Source organism: Leopardus geoffroyi, chromosome B4, assembly GCF_018350155.1.
Source record: "Leopardus geoffroyi isolate Oge1 chromosome B4, O.geoffroyi_Oge1_pat1.0, whole genome shotgun sequence".
In the NCBI taxonomy this organism is placed as follows: domain Eukaryota; kingdom Metazoa; phylum Chordata; class Mammalia; order Carnivora; family Felidae; genus Leopardus; species Leopardus geoffroyi.
In genome coordinates, this window is record NC_059341.1 from 132903333 (window position 1) to 132926294 (window position 22962).

The 22962-nt window shown below is 50.2% G+C and overlaps 1 protein-coding gene across 4 annotated transcripts in view; it reads left to right on the forward strand.

Moving 5' to 3' along the window:
- The first annotated feature begins 1075 nt into the window (after window positions 1-1075).
- The window catches only part of GTPBP1 (GTP binding protein 1), a 36152-nt gene continuing 14265 nt past the window's right edge, over window positions 1076-22962 (forward strand). Inside the window, exons 1-11 of one of the 4 annotated variants that reach the window (XM_045463749.1) lie at window positions 1076-2538; window positions 5589-5700; window positions 11470-11650; window positions 12285-12633; window positions 16157-16280; window positions 17113-17227; window positions 18930-19074; window positions 19206-19388; window positions 20213-20348; window positions 20928-21106; window positions 22461-22661. In XM_045463749.1, the coding sequence (XP_045319705.1) occupies window positions 2347-2538; window positions 5589-5700; window positions 11470-11650; window positions 12285-12633; window positions 16157-16280; window positions 17113-17227; window positions 18930-19074; window positions 19206-19388; window positions 20213-20348; window positions 20928-21106; window positions 22461-22661 (1917 nt within the window). In that variant the 5' untranslated portion in view covers window positions 1076-2346. Of the gene's footprint in view, window positions 2539-3077; window positions 3192-5588; window positions 5701-11443; window positions 11651-12284; window positions 12634-16156; window positions 16281-17112; window positions 17228-18929; window positions 19075-19205; window positions 19389-20212; window positions 20349-20927; window positions 21107-22460; window positions 22662-22962 lie in introns of those variants that run through there. The other 3 variants (XM_045463750.1, XM_045463751.1, XM_045463752.1) reach the window with 3 other exon arrangements.

Here is a 22962-nt window from a genome sequence, read left to right on the forward strand (position 1 = left end):
ATCTCCCGAACCGGGAGGCCATAACCTGAGCCCAAGTGGGGACACTTAACCAACTGAGCCACCCAGGCACACCAATATGTTTCTTTCTTTAGCCCTGCTACAACAGTGACACCATTACATTCACCACAGTTCCTACTTTAACACAAGCTTGCGTGCTTACCACGTGGTTGGGAGTCCTACCCTAATCCAGACAACTTTTAAATTATCTTAAATTTTTGTAATTTGTCAACCACCTAAGAGTTGCAGTTCTATTTTCATAAGATTAGTTAATGGAGGCTTGCAAGCACTGTTCTAAGTGTTTACCATATGCTAATTTATTTTCTGCTAACTGTGCCTTGAGGTAGCTGCTTCATTTTTTTTTTTTTAAGAGGAGACAGCTCGGGCTCAGAGAGGTTAATTAACTTGTTGGAGGTCACAGAGCTAAGTAGTGGACCCAGGATTGAACCTGGGTTCTACCCTGTCTTCAGAAAGAGGATGTAAAAATGGGTAGGGAATTCCCTTCCCCAAATGTAGTTGTAGATTTCTCTATTCAAGTAAAGAAGCACCTTCTCTTGAGAATATTTTTTCTGGGCAAGCACTATAGTGAGGAGGACATGTGTTTTAGTGTACCAATAGATGTCAGCACATTCTGAACTTGAATTCTTTCTGGAAGAGCCAGTTGTTAAGATACTAAATCCCAATTATGATTCTAGATTACTAATGCTTGATATTTGGCTTTTCGGCAAAATCAAGATTTTAACGTTTTTAACTACCTCATAGAGTAATAGGTAGGATAGTTGTGGGCAATGTAGCCAGAATAAGAAAAGAAAAAACGCATTTGAAGAGCTGTTATCAAGACCTTTGGAGTTGAATGACTTCTGGTTCCAGATTCCCAGCTCTTTGTGCACATAAGACTTGATTGTAAAAAAAAAAGGGGGGGGGGCAGTCTGGGTGGCTCAGTTGGTTAAGTGTCAGACTTCGGCTGGGGTCATGATCTCACGGTCCATGAGTTGGAGCCCTGTGTCGGGCTCTGTGCGGACAGCTCAGACTGGAGCCTCCTTTGGATTCTGTGTCTCCCTCTCTCTGTCCCTACCCCGCTCATGCTCTGTCTCTATGTCTCAAAAATAAATGTTAAAAAACATTTTTTTAAAGAAAAAAGGCTTGATTTTAGTTGAAAACAGGAGCAAGTGGAAGTTGCCTCTTTTTTTTTTTTTTTTTTTTATCAGGTGGCTCCTTAAAACTGACGGCCATTTTGAACCCCGACTCTTACTAAATCTTGTGTTCCAAACCCTGGATCCTGGATAGGTTACTGTCTCAGTGGCTGCTCTTTCTTGATTGCTGCCTGGGACGAGTGGCCAAGGCCAGATATGCGAGTTTTGGCTAATCTCTAATTTTATCAAGCTTTTCAAACGTTTGAAACCGGGAAAGATACTTAAAACTTGTGCTGATAGTATTTTGGATTGGGGCTTTCCACAACCGATTCTACTCTTTAGGAATCATCCATTGGAAACTACCCTCACAGACCCTAGATCTTGGCTTCACAGTTCACAAATGCGGTGAGGTAGTTTTGGCTTGTATTTTAGCTGGTTGCCTCTTTTTGGTCCCGTAATTGCTCTTTCCGCAGAGGCAGTGAATGGAGAATTCTCCCTAAGGTCAGCGTTTAATTAGTTGCCTCGCTCTGCTGCTATAGTATTCCAGGCATCGATCCTACTATTAAAATTGCCTGGAGGTTGCCAGCACGTCGGATTTCGGTCTTGCAGGGATTGCCCGGAGTCATTGAGTTGAGAGGAGGGAGGCGCCTTGTGCAGTTTACTATCTCGGTGGGCGGTGGCCCGAGGCGCGGGACCTATCCGGTGACTAGATTGGGCCTTGCCCCTGTCCATCATCGTGAGGCTCTCCGCGCCGACTGTTTTGCCCTAAGATTTGGAAACTGAGCACCGCCTATGGGAAAGGGGGAAGTGAGGGGCGGTGAGGGTAAACGTTGTGTGTGTTCCCCCGTTTATTGGATGGCTGCTGTGTCAGTCATACTCTGCCCACTCCCGTTGGCTGGAAGGCTCCAGGCAGGTAGCGTGGACGCGGCGCTGCCCCCTCCCGAGCTGCGATCCAGGCGCGTGACGTCTCAGACATTTGTTGTTGGGGTTTGGGCCTCATTAATTATTCATTAGGTACTTGAAAGGGCTTCAGTGATTGGTGGCTAAGAGGCCTGGTCGATTGTTTCTTAGCTAGAGATACGTGTCACTCTTTACGCGGCTGGAGAAGTTTCGCATAAATTATCCACTGAGCGGCAGGGCGGGGCAACGCATAGATTAGGCAAATGCGCCGAGGAGGGAGGGGAGGCCGGCTACGAATTAGCCTAAGTTATTAAAGATGGCGGCGGAGCGGAGTCGCTCCCCGATGGACTCGCCGGTCCCGGCCTCTATGTTCGCCCCCGAGCCCAGTTCGCCGGGGGCGGCCAGGGCCGCGGCGGCTGCCGCCCGGCTCCACGGCGGCTTCGACTCGGACTGCAGCGAGGACGGCGAGGCGCTCAACGGCGAGCCGGAGCTGGACCTCACCAGCAAGGTAGGCCCGGGCGCCGGCGGCGGCGCTGGGGGGATCGGGCGGGCGCTGAGGGGGACAGGGCGGTGGGCCGAGCCGTCTCCGGGACAACGGTGATGGCGCCGGCGGGGGCGGAAGGGGCCGGGCCAAGCCCGCCCACCTGCCGGTGCGGGACGCGTCTGGAGCTCCCGGCCGAGGGCGAGGGGGTGGCCCCCGAGGGCCGCGCACCGCCGTCCTCCCCCGGCGGCGCCTACCCGGCCTCCCGCCGTCGGGCTCCCGCCGAGATCGCTGCCCCCCGGCTCGGCCACGTGGAGCGGGGGCGCCCGCAGCGCCCCGCGCGGTTGCGGTCCCGGTCCCACTCCCGGAGCGGTGCCGCCTCCCCCGAGACGGCAGCCGAGAGTCGGAGGTGGCTGGCGCAGGGGGAGCGGCGGCGCGGGAGGATCAGGTAGCCCCACCGGGAGCAGGAAGGCCGCCGGGGCTCTGCCTGATGTCTGGAAAGGAGACCGAAAGTAGTTGCTCAGTCGGAGGGAGGGTCGTCCGAGGAATTCCTGCTCGACGAACCAAAACTGAAAGATGGGCAGGACCCGCAATCTCGCCATCCTGGGAGTGGAACCTCATCCTGTATGAATGGAATCATGAAGGACCTTTTAAATCGGGGCTTCTGAGCTTGGGAGAAGGTAGGCAGGAATTAAGGGCTCGGCTTCTGCTTGGCATTGTGAGAATGAAGCAGTAAGTGTAAGACGCGACTGGTGTTTTGAAGGTGCTTAAACATCAATAAAGGAAAGAATGCCAATTTGGGAGTCAGGGCTGGGTTCCCTTTCCTGCCCTGCCACTTAAAAAGGCTCTGTGACCTTGGGAAAGTTTCTTAACCTCTCAGTTCTATAGCTACATCATTTATAAGTCCAAGTATGTTGTAAAAATGAGAAAGGTATTTGACGTGTTAAAAAACAAAACAGAACAGGCCCAGGATGGAGTCACTTGCCCCCAGAACGGCAAAACTTAGTTGCAGCTTCAACCTCTCCCAGGAGTGAAATTTCTTGGTCAGTACTAGTGAGGTAATCTGCCTGATAAGACCCCCCCTGCTTTTCCCAAAGAGAAGGTAACCTTGCCTGAAACGGATCCTTTCTTTTCTTGCGCTAATAACCTTGTCTCACCTCGTTTCTGCCTATAAAATCTTTCCTTTCTGTACAGCTACATGGAGCTCCTTTCTCCTTGCTGGATAGGATGCTGCCTGATTCATGAATGTAGAATAAAGCCAATGAGATCTTTAAAGTTACTTGATTGCATTTTGTCTCTTTAACAGATCCCTAGTATAGCGCCCGATACATACTACTCAGTAAATGTTTGAAGGGAACTCAACAACTGGTAATTTCCTGTGCAGATTAAATAGCAGCGGGTGGAAGACAGAACATCAATGCCACCACCTCCTACCTGTTGCTGGATAGTTACAATGAAAGGTGTTTGTCGAGCCTTGAAAACATTTGTGCCTTGTCAAAGTCTGGTGGCAAAACTGCATGAAACTTGACCCAAACCGGAGAGAAGTCCCCTTGCAACCTAAGCAACCAAGTTTCAACTGTTTTCTCTCCCTCTAGTCTCAGCTGCCTACTTAGAAACCAGCTATCTGGCTTCTTTAACAGTTTTCTTGTCTGCTGTCTCCACTACCGTAATGAGAATAGCCAAGCTCAGAGAGAGGGATGGCCAGAGGCAATGTGTGAGGCCGTGGGCTTGAAGCAAAAGACCCAGGCAGCACCCAGGTTGACAAGTACAAGCCCTAATGAGTCAACTCAGGAAGTTGTAAGAAATGCCCCTGCTCCAGAAGCAGATGAGTCGGGTGTCAGTTCATGGTCAAGGTGCTGAAGAATCCTGAAGACACAGGGTGGGAACGTGCAAGGCAGAGTTGCAAAGAGAGTAGTACCATCATTTCCTGACCAACTCATTTAGTGTTCCGGGATAGGCAGGTGTTACTTCATTGCAGAGCTGGGGAAGTCCTTCTCACTGTTTTGAACTTGAGAAGCCGTAGGTCTGTAAATTTTTATGATATTGAAAAGAAAAACTGACAATGTGGAGAGGGAGAAGGGATGTGTTGATTCCTGAGGAAAAGACTAGAAGCTGTAAGTGTATACGCTTGCTACAATGAACTACGGAGACCAAAAGTTCTGAGAACTTTCAGAGGGAGAAATGATCAGTGAACTGTAGTGGCTAGTTTCATCTGAGAAGGTTTTCCTAGGGCTGATTGGGCGAAGGAAACGAATTCCCACTTACTGAGCCGTGGACTAGGTGTTTTTACGTGTTATCTTACTTGGTCTTTGTAGTGGCCTTAGGATTCAGGTAGTATAATCCCTATTTGTAGATTGAAAAACTGAGACTCAGAGAGGTTAAGGTCTTTGTCCAAGGTCACACACAAGCGGTCAGAGAATGGAATCTGACATACCTATTGCTAAATGGCCTCCCCAAATAAGCAGTGTATATTTTCACGTTATTGACAGAAATTTGCAGAATGATGGCGCTAATTACCCGCCTTACTGGTAATGGGTGTTTTGTTGCTGGAGATGAGTCTTGCGGCAGTTTTTGCTGCTGATTCTAAATAATCAAGATCTTGCCAAGGCAAGATGGAACCGAATTCTTTGGTTACTGTGAGAACCAGTGGCCTAGGGTGGTGGGAATGGCAGTGTAGGAGCTCTCTGTCCGGTGAACTGCAAAGTGCAGGTAGCAGACTTTGGCATGTAGGTAACAAAGCACGGCTCCTGAATGCCTCCCCACAGTGCCCCATGGTCAGTCGTGGTGGGTCCTGCCCCTCCTGTCAAGCAGCAGGAAGCAGGCTGCTCACACCCTTTTGTCTGTGGGTTGTGGCTCAGACATCCTCATTTTAGTACATCATAGAACTCCATTCCTAAAAGGCTAAGGCTCAAAGGCTATTTCAAGGGAGGCAGAGAGGACGTGAGGGGGGCCGCGTAGTTATTTCAGATCAAGATGCTGTGGGGTTCAATCAGGGTCTTTGGTCAGGCTGCTGATCTACCTTGGCTGTGGTGCTCTTCTAGTAAGTGTGGTCTTAAGGCTGTTGGTTTCTCTTCTAGCTGGTTCTAGTGAGCCCTACATCAGAGCAGTATGACAGCCTACTTCGGCAGATGTGGGAGAGGATGGACGAGGGATGCGGAGAGACCATATATGTCATTGGGCAGGGATCAGGTGAGCATAGTTTTCCTTTCGCTTTATTTTTAAAAAATTATTTAGAGCACATTGTCCTTCTTTTATCAACTTCCTGGTCCTGTGTCGGCTGCAGTGATTCTTTAGTGTCTGCACAACTGTTTGGAAGGACATAAAAGTACAAAGCGGTGATGCTAACTCCCACCTTAGTGATCATAATATGCTTGATGTCAAAGATTCACTGTCCAGGCGGTTCTACAGATGCTTCCTTGCTGTCTCCAGTACCCTCAATTTGCATAAAGGGAAAGCACAAAGCGAGGAGACTTCTTATCCCAGGTAATAGAACTAGTCACAGTGAGGCCTACAGTTAAGTCTTCCTTGGGCAGCTCTAGGCCCTTCCCTCTTTAGGCCCGGTTTACGGATCCCATCGCTGTTACTACCTGTTTTGCAGAGAACCTTCGTGATTCTTCTTGACATCTTCAAGAAAAGGACACCCAGCGTTCCTCCCTTTGGCAGGACCGTCTTGCCTCAGACCACACTGACCATTCGCTGTGGTTAGCTGTGATAACAGAAGTCTTCTTTTTCTCCCTGTGAGATCCTGTCAGACGTGTAGCCTTGTTACCATTCCGGAAGGGGCTGATCAATGTCCTCCAGCCTGCTTGTTATGGGGCCCACTGTTTTAGAGGAGAGCAGTCCTCTACATTTTATCTTGGGCTTTCCCCCCGCCCCCCTTTGGTCACTCCTAGGGATACCCTACCTCAGAGGTACTTTGTGTGGATAAGTTAGGTATTAAAAAATATTCCCTCGACACAAGGCCTACTTACTCTTGCTTCATTATGACATTATTTTTGCTGAAATGGCAGCTGGGCTTGTTAACAATTATGAATTTAGCCTGGACCAGAACTTGGCTCTGTCGTCTTCACAGGAAGCCCTGGTAGGCCTTGATGCGTCATTAAAGGAACAGTTCTTTGCTGAATGCAGGCTTTGCAAAGGCAGGTAATAATTCTTTTTAGTCAGAGATGGAGAAAAACTCAAAGTCATTCTTTAGCTATTTGACTAGAAGATCTGTTAAGTATCTTCTAAGGGCTTGATACTGTTGCAAAGTACTTTTGGATACTTATAAACTGGCCTCTGACCCGGGAAGAAAGATAGTATATACATAGATAACCTGAGCAGAAAATATTTGGAAATGCCGCAAGACTGACGTATGGAAGAAGGGTTTGATCTCCAAATACTGCTGTGCTTTCCTTTGAAATGTCTCTCCTATCCGTCCCTTCCATTCCATCTTTGCTGCTGCCTTCCCAGTTTCGGGTCTTATCACTTTAAAGAAAGCATGGTCAGAGAGGTAGACACACTGAGAGGTTGCCTGACAAGAAGGGGAGGGGGTTGGTCAGCACTGGCAAGTGCTAAAGACAGCAAGGAGAGTCAGGTTCAGAAAGAGCCATTCTATTTGGTGACCAGGGGTTTGTTGGTAGTCTTTTAAAAGCTTTTGTTCAGGTGCACATCTGGCCTGCTGTATTAGGATGAGCCACTCTCAGGCCACTTCACGCTTGTAGAATTGAAGAAACCATATCTAGACCAATTTTGAGAAGCGTTGGGACTGTTCTTTGATGGTCTGTATTCTTAGGACCCTGCCCTTCCCCGTCCCCTCCACCACCCCCCCCCCCATCATTACCATGCCTTGGCAACTCACAACTAATTAACCCTCCGGTGGCAGAGCATAAGATGTTCAGTATTCATTATTACATCTACACACCCAAGCATTATCTTTGCATCCACCAATTGGATGCTGTTAGATTCAGTGACTCCTTCCTGCTGGAATTCTTTAGAGGTAGAAAGAGAGCATAACTAGTTAAACAAGTTGAACATCAAATAGAGGACTAAACCAGATGCAAGGCCCCCAGGGGTCAGCTTCATTACCGGCTTCCTGTGCTTTACTTGTGTTTATCACTTCCTTCGTCTGTAAAATGGAGTTAATGGCACACTTCCCCACCCTACCTCAGAGATATTTTGTGTGGGTAAGTTAGATGTTAAAAAGTTCTAGGCAGAGTAATATGTTCATTAAGTGTACATTCCTAATTGTAAAAGGAGGCGGTCTCACCTGGTAGTAGATCTGCATTTGCCTGCTGGCTCTTTTCCTTGTCTTCAAATGGGGTTGATAATAGAATCTGTCCCTTGGCGTCATGGCGAAGATTAACACTTGACTATAGTATTACAGAAATGTTACCTAGTATTAATCATGGCAGTAATAATTTTTTAAAGATTTCAGGTTAGAGTTGATTTACCAAGAGATTTTTTTTCAAGAAGAACTTTGTTCATTTTTCATATTAAGTCATGGCTTTCTAAGAACCAGCTCCTGTATTAAAAGTTCAGGGAAATAGGAGGAGTGTCAGGTCTTTGGAGGGCAGTCAGCAAGGGCTTCAAAGAGGAGGTGCCCCTTGAAACGATACTAAAGGGTGAGTAGGAGTTTTCCAGGTTAAATGGAGGCAGTAGTGAGTGAGCTGAGAAAGCCACATGCACAGAGGCACAGAGGCGTTGGTGATTGTGGAATAGTTGGTGGACCAAAAGTGATTCTGTAAAGCGGGAGCATAGAATGTGAGGTTGGGAGTATCAGGAGGGTAGGCTGGACAGATCAGCAGGGCCCACATCTTGATGGTTTTTGAACGCCATATCAAGGAATTAAGACTTTTATCCTAAAAGCGCGTTGAGGAGAGTGCATACAGAAAAGGTAAGCCAGATGGCAGGACAGAAATCTGATTAGGTCTGGGCATGGCTAAATATGTGGCCTTAAGTAATTGGACCTCTACAGCTTTTCTCCTTGGCCTTTGTCTCCACTCCTACAGAATGAGGAATGCAGTGCACGCTGGAGAAGGGTAATGTGACTAGGGGCATTCGCTGGGAGGTCTGGATAGACAAGGTGACGTTCGTGGTTGCCCCTTGGTGTGAAACAGGACCCGGAAGCATTTTGTTGTACCAGAAGCAGGGAAGGTTGGATAGAATTTGGGAGTCTGGCTAGAATGGCAAGGTTAGTAGGCTTTCTCTTAGGAACACTTTCAGTAAGCCCTTCTCTAACCTAGAAGATTTCTAGAGCTAAGTAGGCTGAGGGAACTCCTCAGCCCAACCAATCCCTCTGTATTCTTTTCTTTTCTTTTCTTTTCTTTTCTTTTCTTTTCTTTTCTTTTCTTGTCTTGTCTTGTCTTGTCTTGTCTTTTCTTTCTCTTTCTTTCTTTCTTTCTTTCTTTCTTTCTTTCTTTCTTTTTTTGCATTTTGTAAACATTTGAGGACTTGATGGAGGAAAAGCACCCTCATGGGGCATCCAGGGAATGTTTGAGATACCCTGTCCTCAAGATCCTTGTATATAGTGGGGGAAGACATGCATCCAGAACCCTATTCCACAAGGGGGGTAGTGTGTGGTGTGCTGATGTGCTTTCTAGGATGGGAAATACGTAAGCAAAGGAATACGTAAGCAAAGGATCTGAAGAAGTGTAGGGAACAAGGAGGGATGGTAACTGAGCCACTTGCATTGGGACAAAACAGGAGGAGGTGTGGGATAAATGGGGGAGACCTTGAAGAAATTGGAACCAGTTGCTACTGGACTGGAGGAGCCCGAGGGTTTGACTTGGAAGTAACAACGCCAGAACTGTGCCTGGATTAGGAGCTTGAGCTTGTGTGTATGCAGGATGGGTTGCAGGGAATAAAGCCGGGATGTGCTACGACCAGCTAGGGGTCTTGTAGTGTTTGAGGTGGAACAGGTCCTGAATTGGGCTGGTGGCACTGGATTGGCAACAGGGGAGCAGGGACAAGGACAGAAGGGCGAGGCGTAAAGCTAGAATCAGGACTGGAGGGATGAGTGTTGAGCCTGGGTGACTGGAAAGGTAGTGTTGCCATCAGAAGTAGGGAAGGCAAGGGAGGAACTGGCCGGGCACGAAGAGGAACCCTGGCCAGAGGAAAAGGCTCTACGTTTGGAATCAGAAAACCCAAGCGCCCACGGCCCCTTGGCTGTCTACCAGCTCTGAGACCTCTCCGGGTTCTGTTGATCCCATTGCTAAATGGGAACAGTAATGCTTACCCCATAGGATTGCACGGAGGACTAAAGTGCTTTACTAGCAGTGTTCGTTTTTGTGCTGTGGTTTAAAAAGGGGTATGGAGTGGTTGAGTTTAGATGCCGGGCTTCTAAGAGTTCTCACCCATGCAGCTGGAAATCCAGTCTGGAGCTCTTCGAAGAGGACAGTGCTAGAAATGAGTGTTTTTGTCGTTTACAAAGTGACGGTTGGAGCCATAGGATGAGATGGCCAAGGGAAATAAATGTTCAGAGGCTAGAGAAGAGGACCACTGAGAGAGGAAGGAACCACACAGAGGGTAGAGAGGTAAATCAGAAGAGTTCAGGCAATAGGCAGGCAGCATGGGAGGGAAGTGCTTCGGGAAGCAAAGGTAGGGTAGCCAGCAGTGTCCAGTGTTGTAGGGGGTCAAGTAAAGGGCATTAGATGAGTGGTTGAAGGCCATTAATGACTTGAAAATTAATTTCTTCTAGAGTCCTCAGAAATACAGTCAGCAGGTGTGATCACTCCCTTGAGATGCTTGGTGGTAGAAGGGAAGAGGGGGTGGGAAAAGGCAGTGTAAAGTCTTTGAGAGGCAGTCGAAGAGAAGGGGTTGGGCACCTGCTGGGGGATTAGCCTGGGGAAGGGGCAGAGGCACTCACTCTCTGAGACCCAGAGGCTGGAGGAGAAGCCGACGAGCTCTTGTGGGAGGAATTGAATGATCCCAAGTTGAAAGCACCTCGCAGGGATTACCTTACAGTAGACACTCAGGTGATTTGGTGGATTGGTCCGTGTCTTTCCGTTGGACTCCCTTCCTCATTCTGAGCTCAGACTCATTTTTTCCGGCTACTTGCTGGATGTTTCCCCTGAGCCACCTCAGTTAAAAATCTATCCCTAAAATCATTCTTAAATTCTCTCCCAATTTTCCTTTGCCTCCTGTCCTCATCATTTCTCGCTTGGGTTATTAGAATTAGTTCCTAACCGGGCTCCCCCTCTCTGGTCTCTCCCTTGCCAGTGCACACTCTCTGTTGCTGCTCAAGACCTCTTTCTAGCCGACAGTGAATCTGATCGTGTTACACCCCTGCCTAAACTCCCAAAGCTTCCCACTGCCTGGTACATAATGTGTTTTGCTGCTGTCTGGTGTCTGTCTGCTCTTAACGGCTCTCACCCCTTATAGGGTCTCTCACCACTTGACATCCTGCTCCCAACACGCCAAGCTGCTTATTGGTCCTTGAATGTGCCGTGGTCTGCCATGCTCCGTGCTTTGCTCCTCTGCCTAGGATGTTTTTACTCCTTTCCCTGTAGGCCCATTTTTCATACTTGGAGACCCAGCTTGGACTCGGCATCCTGCAGAGCTGTCCTCAGCTTCCCTAGGCTGTGCTAGTTGCTTACACTTTACATTCCCTTTGTATAATTCTATAGTAAAGCGCTCAAGTTGTATTGCAATTAATTAATTTTCTGTCTCTCCCGCTGGGCTGTGAGCTCGCCGAGGGCACCTGTACTCCCAGTACCCAGCATGAGACTTGGCATAAAACCTTGGAGAGTCTTAGTGATTACTGTTGAATGAATTAACGAATACCCTGCTTCAAGGGGAAGCCCGTGGCACTATTATTTATTAACTCTGTGTGTGCCCAAGTTTTTGAAAAGTGTCAGAGAGAGCGGTGTTGTTCTCCAGTGCCTGGGGTCGGTGGGCGGGGGGGGGGGGGTGCGGTTTGGTGGGGGTGGCTGAACGGCTGACTTGTTGGCAGGCTGATGTCTGGGCTCTTGTCACCAGATGGGACTGAGTATGGACTGAGTGAAGCTGACATGGAGGCCTCCTACGCCACAGTGAAGAGCATGGCGGAACACATAGAGGCTGATGTCATCCTCCTGCGGGAACGCCAAGAAGCGGGGGGCCGTGTGCGTGATTACCTGGTCCGGAAACGAGTAGGAGACAATGACTTCCTGGAGGTCAGGTGAGGAGGCCTTCGGAACAGTTCGGGGGTTCTGAACCCCTGCGTGACCCTGCGGTCTAGGGCTTCACGGAGAGCAGTGATTGAACCTCTGGCACTTGACACTCCTTCCCTTTCTGAGGCCAGGAAAGAGTGTCCAGAGATAGGATCGCTCCGTTTTCTGCTTCTGTACTTCCCCCTCCCTAAATATTTCCATTTGGTAAGAGTGGAGGCCAGCCATCCATTTGTGGCCATTGTGTGGGCTGCCTTTTCTTAACCGACTGAGCCACCCAGGCACCCTTTTCTTATCTGAGGCTACGTTGTCTCATCTAATCAACCTGTGAGGCTGAAAACCAGGATATCGGAGGGGAGCACTTTGTGCCTCTGCCGGCTTGGGGCTCCTGTCTGGCAGCTTTGAGGAAGCTAGTGGACGTCAAGAGAGAAGGCCATCGTGACGGGAGTCTAGTTCCTCCGAAATAATTCTTTCTACTCTGGAGGCTGTGCTTCCAGGGACATTCCCGATGTGCTCAGCCACGAGTGGGAGGAGCAGTGGGCTGCAGAGGCTCAGGGGCAGTGTGTCCTTAGAGATCCAGGTACTCGGGTTCACTTTGCTTACCCACTAACTCTCACAAGGATGTATGGGTTCGTGTACGTGCAGGGTAGCAGTGGTAGGCAACGTGGATGCCGGCAAAAGCACGCTTTTGGGGGTCCTGACACACGGGGAGCTGGACAACGGCCGAGGCTTTGCCCGCCAGAAACTCTTCCGCCACAAACATGAGATTGAATCTGGTCGCACCAGCAGCGTGGGCAACGACATCCTGGGCTTTGACAGTGAAGGCAATGTGGTAAATAAGCCAGACAGCCATGGTGGCAGCCTGGAATGGACAAAGATTTGTGAGAAATCCACCAAGGTCATTACCTTCATCGACTTGGCTGGCCATGAGAAGTACCTGAAGACCACTGTCTTTGGCATGACAGGTCATTTGCCGGACTTCTGCATGCTCATGGTAAGTGGGAAGCACTCCTGAGGAGGGGAGGCTCCGGCTGGGTTGTTTGGGAGGTGGTGATGCGCGAGTGCTAGAGATTGTTCTGCGACAGAGGCCTGTTGATTCGGGGCTTTGACACTGGGTAAGGATGGCACATTTTACAGGGTTGCCTGGTCCCCTGAGTGCTGTGGTCTTGTACCTTGGTGGTGTACGTACCTCGATCTCTCTCCCTGGTGCCGGTTGCAGACCTGTTTTATTTTTCAGAGAGGCATGGAGGAGGGTTTCTCCTGGGGCTCACTTAACCACCTTCAGAAATGTTTTCCCGTGGCGGGGTTAGGCTGCTTTGTGGAGGTGATACTAGGTGGCACCCCCAGAGACGAGACGAACCTGGGAAGAAATGGAAGAGAGCACAGACGGCAATCAAGAGGGGCTCGGGAGGTCACCTCTGTCAAAGCCTGGGAGGAGAGGCTCCCGTGTGCCTGGCACCGTTCCTGGGGCCTGAAGGATACAGGGCCACCCCGGGCTCCCGTAGAGCTTACAGTCCAGTGAGTAGTTTTTTTGGCGGCTCATCAAAATATAGATCAACTGAAAAGGAAAGGGAGCAGAGGCTTCTGTGTTGGATCATGTTGCAAAGTTTCCATTTGGGTCCCACTGATTTTCTTCCCTGGACAGCGTGTGGGAGTCTGTGAGGCCCACTGCCTCGCACACAGCTTCACAGCTTCCACAGAGAGCACAAGTGAGCAAGTTTTCCTTTGGCAAGTGCTTCTCAAAGCCCTTCCCCATTTCCTGGTTCCTCCAGCTGCCTGTATTAATAAGTGTAGTAAACACAAGCATCTGTTGAGAGCATAATTGATCAAGTTGCCCCACAAACACAGGTTCTCAGGCAAATTCTCCCCAAACTGGAGAGTAAAGAAGCAGAGCATATGTGTGAGCACTCTTGGTGGCTCTCTACCCAAGGTTCTTGGGATCTCATTAAATCAGGATCTCCCATATCCTTGAGCATTTCAGGGGCCACCACCAACTTTGGGCTAAGAAAAACTTCTTCAAGAAGGGGTTTCAGAGGAAGAGCCATAGGGCGTATTTGGGGGAATTGCTGGGTTTGTGTTAAGAAAGGTGTAGAAACCCAGTGTAAAGTGGGCATTTTTCTAACTAAGTATAGTGAACAAGGGCAATTAAAGGAAATACCTTCACCCTAGATGAAATGTTATACATTATGTGACTTTGAGGCTATAATCCAAATATTAAAAATTTCTGTAGAAAACATGAAATCATCATGGCTCCATGATAATAAATTTCCGGGGGGGGGAAAGGAGTCTATAAAATATATAGACAACAGAGCGATAGAGCATTCTCTTATCCCAGCTGGAAAGAATGCAAACAAGTCTGGGTTGGATAGGAAAGGTGGTTGGAAGAAACGGGAAGAATTAGAAGGAAGAGAGAGGAGGTGTCTTGGTGTGAGCAGAAGGGAACATGGCAGAGGGCGTCTGTGTCAGTGGGATAGCGGCTCACCTGTGAAGTGCGATCAAATGAAGGGCATCGCTTGAACCCGTTTTGGAATGTAAGGGGCACCTGGGTGGCTCAGTCGGTTAAGCATCCAACTCTTGATTTCGGCTCAGGTCATGATCTCGCGGTTAGTGAGTTCGCGCCCCATGGTCGGGCTCAGCGCTAACAGCTCGGCGCCTGCTTGGAATTCTCTCTCCCCCTCTCTCTCCCCCTACCCCACTTGTGCTTCTCTCTCTCAAATAAATAAACTTTAAAACATTTTAAAAAGGGAAGAAACCGTTCTGGAATGTATTAAACGCTATGTAAATATGTTATGACAATATTTATTTCGAGAGAGCGAGCGAGTGAGCAAGAGCAAGCGTGTGCGCAGGAGCAGGGGAGGGGCAGAGAGAGAGGGAGAGAGAATCCCAAGCAGGCTCTGTGCCTTCAGCACACAGGCCGACACAGGGCTCGATCTCACAACCCGTGAGATCATGACATGAGCCAAAATCAGGAGTCAGACATTTAACAGACTGAGCCACCCAGGTGCCCCGTCATAACAACTTGAATTCGACTTTAGTAACTTGTAGTAAGTAGCGCATTCTTTTTTTTTTTTTTTTTTTTTTTTTTTAACGTTTATTTATTTTTGAGACAGAGAGAGACAGAGCATGAACAGGGGAGGGGCAGAGAGAGAGGGAGACACAGAATCTGAAACAGGCTCCAGGCTCTGAGCTGTCAGCACAGAGCCTGACGTGGGGCTCGAACTCACGGACTATGAGATCATGACCTGAGCTGAAGTCAGACGCTTAACCGACCAAGCCACCCAGGCGCCCCAAGTAGCGCATTCTTATGGCACAAAAACAAAAAGACACCAAAATGCTTCTACTGAAATGTCTCCCTTCCTCCTCTGTTCCGTTTCCTCTCCAGGGCAACCAGTATTTCCATTTTCGTATGTAGTCTCCAGAGATATTTTGTAATCATACCAGCAAATGCGGATGTATTCTCTCCCTCCAATTTCAGACAGTCAGGAAGGTTGAAGGAATAGTACAGCGAACACCATCGACCCACTGCTCGGATTCAGCAATCATTAACATTTTGCTGTGTTCATCTGTGTTTGTGATGGATGCATATGTGTGTTTTTGTTGTTTTGGTTGAACCATTTGAAAGATTATAGGCATTGTGACTCTTGACCCCCAAATACTTTAGCACACAGCTCCTAAAAGTAAGAACTGTCTCCTACTGTTACTGTAGCTGGGAAGATGCACATGAGTTCCCTAATGCCCTCCAATATCTAGGCTGTAAGTGTTTATATTATCTCAGATGTTCCCCAAGTTTCTTAAAGCTGCTTTTTTCAAACCCTGATCCATTCTACACCCTTTTAACGGTAGCATGCTACATACACCTTGCCTTTTTTTTCCTCTTAAAAACATGTCTTAGAGATTAACCCATGTCAGTAGATAGGAGTCTCTCTTTCTTCTGGATAGCATGCTTGGTACGTTTTGTATGGCACACTTGTACATGTGCCCTAGTTTATTTGGGCAGCCTTTATGGTGATATTTTAAAACATTTGTTGTTACGGAAAGGACCAGTAGCAATAACAACAGCTGCCATTGCCTGAACACCTCATTAGTGCCGGTTGTATTGGATCTCTGACGTATGTTATGACACTTGAACCTTAACAGGCCCTCTAAAGTGGGTGTCATTACTGCTCCATTTTATAGACCAGGAAACTGGAGGCCAGTGATGTTAAACTGAATGTATCCTTGATGGCTCTAGACGATTATTTTCCCAGACTGTCTTGAGTTTGTCTTTTTTATCGTTTCCAAGTCTCCTCTGATTTGGATAGCCTACATCGTTAAATCAGAGGTCAAAGCCATTGGTGCCTAGCTCAGCTTCCATCTACAGCTATTTGGTTTCCGGCCCAAGACTTCTGCCCCATGTGTCCTGTTCTGATGGAAGCCTCAGAGATGGGAGCTCTCTCTTACCCCAGCCTTCTTCGAGCCCCTGTGCTCACCCTTACTCTGTCTCCCTTGTCCTGACCGTTCCTTCTGTGTTGGGGCAGGTGGGAAGCAATGCTGGCATCGTGGGGATGACCAAGGAACATCTGGGCCTGGCATTGGCACTCAATGTGCCTGTCTTTGTGGTGGTCACCAAGATTGACATGTGTCCTGCTAACATCCTACAAGGTAAGTGAAGCTTGCAGCTAGCAGCAGTCTCTCTGTTTGGGGCTGTCGCCCACTGTGGCTCCTTGGTGGTGCTGCCAGGGCTTCAGCCCAGAATCTTTTGCTTTTTTCCCTTGTGCTCAGACCTTGGTCTGGATTTCCATCAACCCGGAATCTTCTGCTTCCTCCTTTGTTTAGCTCTTGGTCTGAGCACACCCTCGAATTATGCCCTGCTCTTTGTTCCTTCTGGTTCCAAATATAGGATTCTTGAGATCCCTGATCTGGCACCTCTTTTCAGCTGGCCACAGGGCCAGGGCATTGGCTTTTAGCATCTAAACAGGGGATACATATGGAGACATTTGGGCAGAGGGTCTGATCGCCTTCTATCACCAAAGGCTTCAGAACAGCCTCACATTTCTTCCTCACTGCTACAGATGGTAGATGAGAAGTAGAGAGGTGTCCTTTTGGAATGCCTCATAAGGGCTTCTGTGGATGTGTAAATGTCTTAGAGGTCCTTTGTCAGAGGAATTTTTATCGAGGAAGCAGAACATTCTGAGAACATTGGCTTTGTCGTGGCTTACAGGATGTGGGTCTTTTAGAGACTCTGGAGAAATCTGACCGGTTTCAGACTTGTAACCTTACCAGAGAGACCTTATCTATGCTCTTTTTAACTCTAGCAAGCACCTACCCACCCCAGGTTTTGATCCTCCTTTTGCTTCTCCAGGGCTGCCATTTAATGCTGGTCTGTCCATCTCTCTCCTGCTTATGTCAGTAAGGAGTGGACCAGTCTTGCTCTGGAAGCCTGGCCAAAGAGAAAGCTGTGTCCCCCTAATTGTGTTCCATTTCACCCTTTAAGAAACCCTGAAGCTGTTACAGCGCCTGCTGAAGTCGCCAGGCTGCCGGAAGATCCCTGTGTTGGTACAGAGCAAGGATGATGTGATTGTTACAGCCTCCAACTTCAGCTCTGAGAGGTAAATGGGTAGTGAGCACTCACTTCTGGGCAGGCATAGAGATTGGATGGACTAGAAGATTCTGAACTCAGTACAGGTTCTCCCAGCCGGGCAGTGTTGCCCAGAAGTTCTGTCAGGCAGCCCGTATTCTGAGGTGCTTGCCTTGCTGAGGTTGGAATCTCAGCTGAGGCTTCAGTGTCTTCTTACCTGTGAAATGGGAATAATATTCCCTTCTCCATGGCGTTCTCATAAGTGTTGGAAATGATGTATGTAAAGCACTTAGCCCTGTGTCTGGCTGCTGTGTGATACAAACGCAGCCATTTTTATAACTTATTATTAATTAAAAAAAAATTTTTTTTAATGTTTATTTATTTTTGAGAGAGAGACAGAGTGTGAGTGGGGGAGGACCAGAGAGAGAGGGAGACACAGAATCCGAAGCAGGCTCCAGGCTCTGAGCTGTTAGCACAGAGCCCGATGCAGGGCTGGAACTCACGAACCGCGAGATCACGACCTGAGCTGAAGTCGGACGCTTACCGACTGAGCCACCCAGGCGCCCCTTATTATTAATTTTTTATACTGTTGTCCCCCAAAAGCTGTTTCATCACAGATCAGTTTTGGCATTTACTTATTAGTGTGTCCTTTGATTCCATAAACATTTATCGGATGTTTGTTCTGTGCCAGGTTCTTCATCCGGGCATTGAGGATTCACAGTTAACTGAGGCACAGTTTTTGTCCTCAGGGTGGTCACCTCCTTGGTCAGAGAGCTACTCTCCTGATAATAGTGAACTTTGTTAAGTTTGCTCCTTTTCCCAGAGTCTGGGGGCTGCTTAGGAGCCATCGCCTCCTGGCTTGGTCTGTAGTACAGAACCCAGAGCAGCCTGGCATTTTGGTCTATGGCTGTGCCCTGATGCCGTCTTCAGTACCACCAGGCGGCCAGCAGAGGGGGTATGTTTCAGCTGGCCCCATTTCATTTCATTTCATTCTGAGCGCCTCTTCTGTGCAGGTGTTAATTCTAGAAGCTATGGAGACTATATAATTCCCAATCTTGAAAACTCTGATTAACCCTGGATAGGAGACAGAGAACCTATTGTAATGACTGATGGAAACTGAGATGTAGTCACATGTAACAGACACAAAAAGTTTTCCAAGAGCTGGCAGGAGTCAAGAGTGCCCATCTGGGAAGGGTTTCCTGGAAAAATCTGCATTGGAGATGGGCTCTGAAGGATGAGAGGGTTTTTTAGTTGGGTAGAAGGGAAGAAATTCAGGCAGGAGGATCAGAGTGAAGATACACACGGGGAGCAAAAAAGTATTAGGCTTTCGGGAGAAGCAAAGGTTCTCTGGTCTGGCTGGCAGACAGGAATTTGAGGGAAATAAACCTGCCGACATGCTGGAAAGAGGGAATTCAGGCTGTCTCCTCTGCAGCAGAAAGGCAGGTAAGAATTTTAAACAAGCATGTGTGCTTTAGGAAGAAGAGGCAGTCATACGAGCCCCAAATAGAGCAGTGGTGGAAGGACAGGGACGAGGGGACAGATTACAGAGAGAAAACTGAGTGAGAGAAGAAGGCCTTAGAGCAGGTCTGACCAGCCCTTGGAAGGCCAGGGCAGAGGCATAGAGCCCTAGGAGGCCGAGGGCCCTTAGCAAGCAGCACGTGCTTACCTTTCCCACCCTGTCACCCAGGAGCTGGCCATCTGAGCTCCTTTGTCTTTCTCCACCCTCCACTTAGGATGTGCCCGATATTCCAGATCTCCAACGTCACAGGTGAGAACCTAGATCTGCTGAAGATGTTCCTCAACCTCCTCTCCCCCCGCACCAGCTACCGAGAGGAAGAGCCCGCTGAGTTTCAGATTGACGACACTTACTCTGTCCCAGTGAGTGGCTTCTGGTGGACCGAGTGGCGTGGGAGACTGGGTGGGCACTTCCTACAGGGGCATCAGGACAAGGATACGGTGGGGAGGGTCTGAGTGGGCATAGACTTACTGGGCCTTGGCCTTCTCTGCAGGGTGTGGGGACAGTGGTGTCGGGGACAACACTGAGAGGCCTGATCAAGCTGAATGACACACTGCTGCTGGGCCCAGATCCCCTGGGTAACTTCCTGTCCATTGCTGTCAAATCAATCCACCGCAAGCGCATGCCTGTCAAGGAGGTGCGGGGGGGCCAGACGGCCTCCTTTGCGCTGAAGAAGGTGAGTGTCTAGAATATGAAGAACAGCCCCCTCGGGTTCCGTTATGCTAGGCTCAGGGCCATCTGCAGTTGTCCTGGCTGCTCAGTAAGGCAGGGATTACTGACCTCACTTTTACAGGTGAGAAAACGGGGGCTCAGGGAGCCCAAGTGACTTACCTAGGAACACACAACTAGTAAGTGCTATAGCCAGGACTTGAACCCAGGCCTACCTGCCTCCTAAGCTCTGTTCCCCCTTCTAGTGCCTGAGGAGGGTCCCCCAAACTCAGTGGTGAGGTCAGAAAGACACTTCCCTCCTATGCAGATGGTCCCACTGCAAAGGGCCATTGGGATCCATGCCAGATCCTCCTCCCATTCAGCCTTCCATCCCTCAGGACTTGGGATGAGTGCTAGCTATAGGGTCACCTGCCTTCCCTGCCAACCAAATTAACCAATGGAATGGGATTTCCTTACTCCCTCCAGCAGTCATCATGCTCACCCTGTCTCTGACATCTGCACACTCGCCTGCCTGTGCCCTCTCACCTCCACTTAATTCTTATTCATCCATCAAGGCCCAGCTGAAATGCCACTTCCTGTGTGAAGCCTTTCCTGACACAACCACCCCTCCCCGCCTCCGCTGCCCCGCAGAGCAGTGTTTAAGCTGCCCATATAGCACTTAAGCCGGCCTTGTATTGTCCACCTGGAAGGCCTGTGGTCCAGTGCAGTAAGAGGGCAAGGCTGAGCTGGGGTGATCTTCGTTCCCAGAGGGGGCACCTGGTCCTCTGGGACCAGGGGATAGAATCCTGGGCATCATTATCCCTGAGGTCTGGGATTCCCTCTTTCTTTCAGATCAAGCGCTCGTCCATCCGCAAGGGCATGGTGATGGTTTCCCCACGCTTGAATCCCCAAGCATCCTGGGAGTTTGAGGCCGAGATCCTTGTCCTCCACCACCCCACCACGATCAGTCCACGCTACCAGGCCATGGGTAGGTGTCCAAGGGCACTGCCAGCCCAGGAGGCCCTCTGCTCTAACTCCCTCAACAAAGTGTTAACAGCTCCCCAAACCCCAGAGTCAGGTCTCCATCCTGTTTAGTGATGCCTTCCCCTCTGTTCTGCCCACAAGCCGCAGGGTTTAATCAGTTCCTGCACACATTAGCTGAGTGCCAGTTCTGTGTCGGGCTCTGGAGACCCGGACTTGCCCTCAAGAGCCTCACACTCACTCCTTTAGCAAACGTCGGCCTGTTACGTGCCAGGCAGTGTTGCCAAGGTGCCAGGAACAAAGAGATGGGCAAACTCTGCTGTCAAGAGGCCAACAGTCTAGAGAAGGTACACATGCAAACAGAGTGCCCTGTATTTGGGGACCAAGACTGTGGGTCCGGGGACAGGTGGGGTCTGACAGTGTGCAGCAGGAGCAGACCAAAGAGCGGACCTCCAGCTTGCTTGGCCACACGCGGTCCCCTGAGGCCTGTAGCTGGCCACAGCTCAAGCGTGTGCCGTGCTCTCTCTCCTGCCTGGGGGCCACTGAGCAGCTGAGTCCTATCCTGACCTCCTGGCTCTTTTGACAGTTCACTGCGGGAGCATCCGGCAGACAGCCACCATTCTGAGCATGGACAAGGACTGTCTGCGCACCGGGGACAAGGCCACCGTGCACTTCCGCTTCATCAAGACCCCTGAGTACCTGCACATAGACCAGCGGCTGGTGTTTCGGGAAGGCCGCACCAAGGCCGTGGGCACCATCACCAAGGTATGGCCAGGAGGACCTCTTTGCCCAGTCCCAGGGAGTCCTGGGGACCATCCCATTCTCAGACTGTGAGCACAACAGGAGAAGCCCTGCAGAATCCTGCTAACTGCCAGGGACAGAGGCACTAGTTCCTGCCTTGGGAGAGCTAAAACAGTGCTCAGGTGTGGCCTCGGTGCCATGTTCTCTCTTTCCGAGAGGTGTCTCTGGGCCTTCTGCCTCCCTGGGCTTTGGTGGTGACTGTGGAGGAGAGGAGGTGGGGTTGATGCCTGGCTGTCCTACCTAGGAAACAGAGGTAGGAAAGTGTCTGGTCCTAGCTACGGTCGGCCTCCGAGGTGCCAGGCATAGGCTCCAGTGGCCTGGCTGGGGGGGGGCGGGGGGGGGGCACCCTGACGGCAGTGGGTCAGGATATAGTGACTGTTGGACAGCTAGGGTGCCTGGGCTTGAGCTGTTTCTGTGTCGTGGAGCCCACTTCATGCCCTCTGCAGGCTTCACCTGTGTTCTTGGGTAGGGGCAGTTGATAGAGTGGTTTGATTCTTGCTCTAAACAGCCTGCGTGAGATCTTGGGATCCACCTCAGGCTGGCCTTGCCTCCAGAACGGCCTTTCTCAGGCTCATCCAGGCAATTCCAAGGGCTGTACTGTGGGTGGAAGATCGTATCTTTGAAGGCTGCTTGCCTCTGGGGCTGGCTGAGAGTGGCAGAAGCTGCCAGCACGTGCCATAGTGCCCTTGGGGGTGTAGCCAGGCCTCCTCCCTGCTTTGAGATTGAACTTAGACCACAAGGGAAGGCTTTAAATCAGTCTCTCCTGGGTGGGAGCTCTTAAGATTCATGAAAGCCACACTCCAGATGTTTCCAGGTGCTGAGGCATTCAGGTGGTTTCTTTGGGAGGCCTGAAGTTAAAGCCTGCCCCAGACTCTTGTCACAGGGGCCGCAGGAGATTCAGTTGATTCCCTGAGGAGTTCAGCCAGCTTAGCAAGGAAGAGAGCCTCAAGTTGGGTTCACAAGGTTCTGGGCAGGCTGGACTCCAGCTAGGAGTGAGGCTAGGTGGGAGGTTGACAAGATTCACAGTGGTCTGCGGGAAGAGCAGCTGGGGCAGGGGCTAGGATAGAGCCACTCTGGGCTGGGCTGAGGCAGGCAAGACGTCAGCCTGGGTTGGAGCAGCCCCGAGACACTGAGTGGGAATGAAGACCTCCCTTCATCCGGCTGCCACTGTCACGGCCTCCCTACCGCCCACCTCGCCCAGGGCTAGCCAGGCCAGGGAGGGGGAGGTCCCTGGGGGCGGGGGCACAGGGCCTGGGCAGCGGAGCTGACGTCACTGCCTGCAGCTCCGGCCCCGTCCTCAACTCCTTGACTCCTGCAGCTCCTCCAGACCACCAACAACTCCCCGATGAATTCGAAGCCCCAGCAGATTAAAATGCAGTCGACAAAAAAGGGCCCCCTGGCCAAGCGAGAAGAGGGAGGCCCATCTGGAGGGCCAGCAGCAGGGGCACCCCCGCCTGGAGATGAAGCTTGCTCTCTAGGGACGGTGCAGCCGGCTTTGTCCAGCGGTCTCCAGGCACAGGTGAGTGGACTTCTCGGGCCGGTCTGGTCCCCTGACCACCTCAGGGTGGCAGTGGGAGGGTGGCTGTTCCTCTAGCCAGTGGGGGTGACAGGAGAGCTTCGGGCAGCCTGTGCTCAGCTGCCGTGTCTGCAGTTCATAGAAGGTGCCTCCCCTCCAGCTCTTGGCACGTGAGTGCTAAATGTGTGCTGGTTGTCTCTTGAGGCAGAGCGTTCTTCGAACACTGTAGAAAGCCCTGTAGAAAGCCCAGTTTAGTCGGTCCTGCTTAGCATTTGGTGTCAATAATCAGAATAGAAAATTGTCA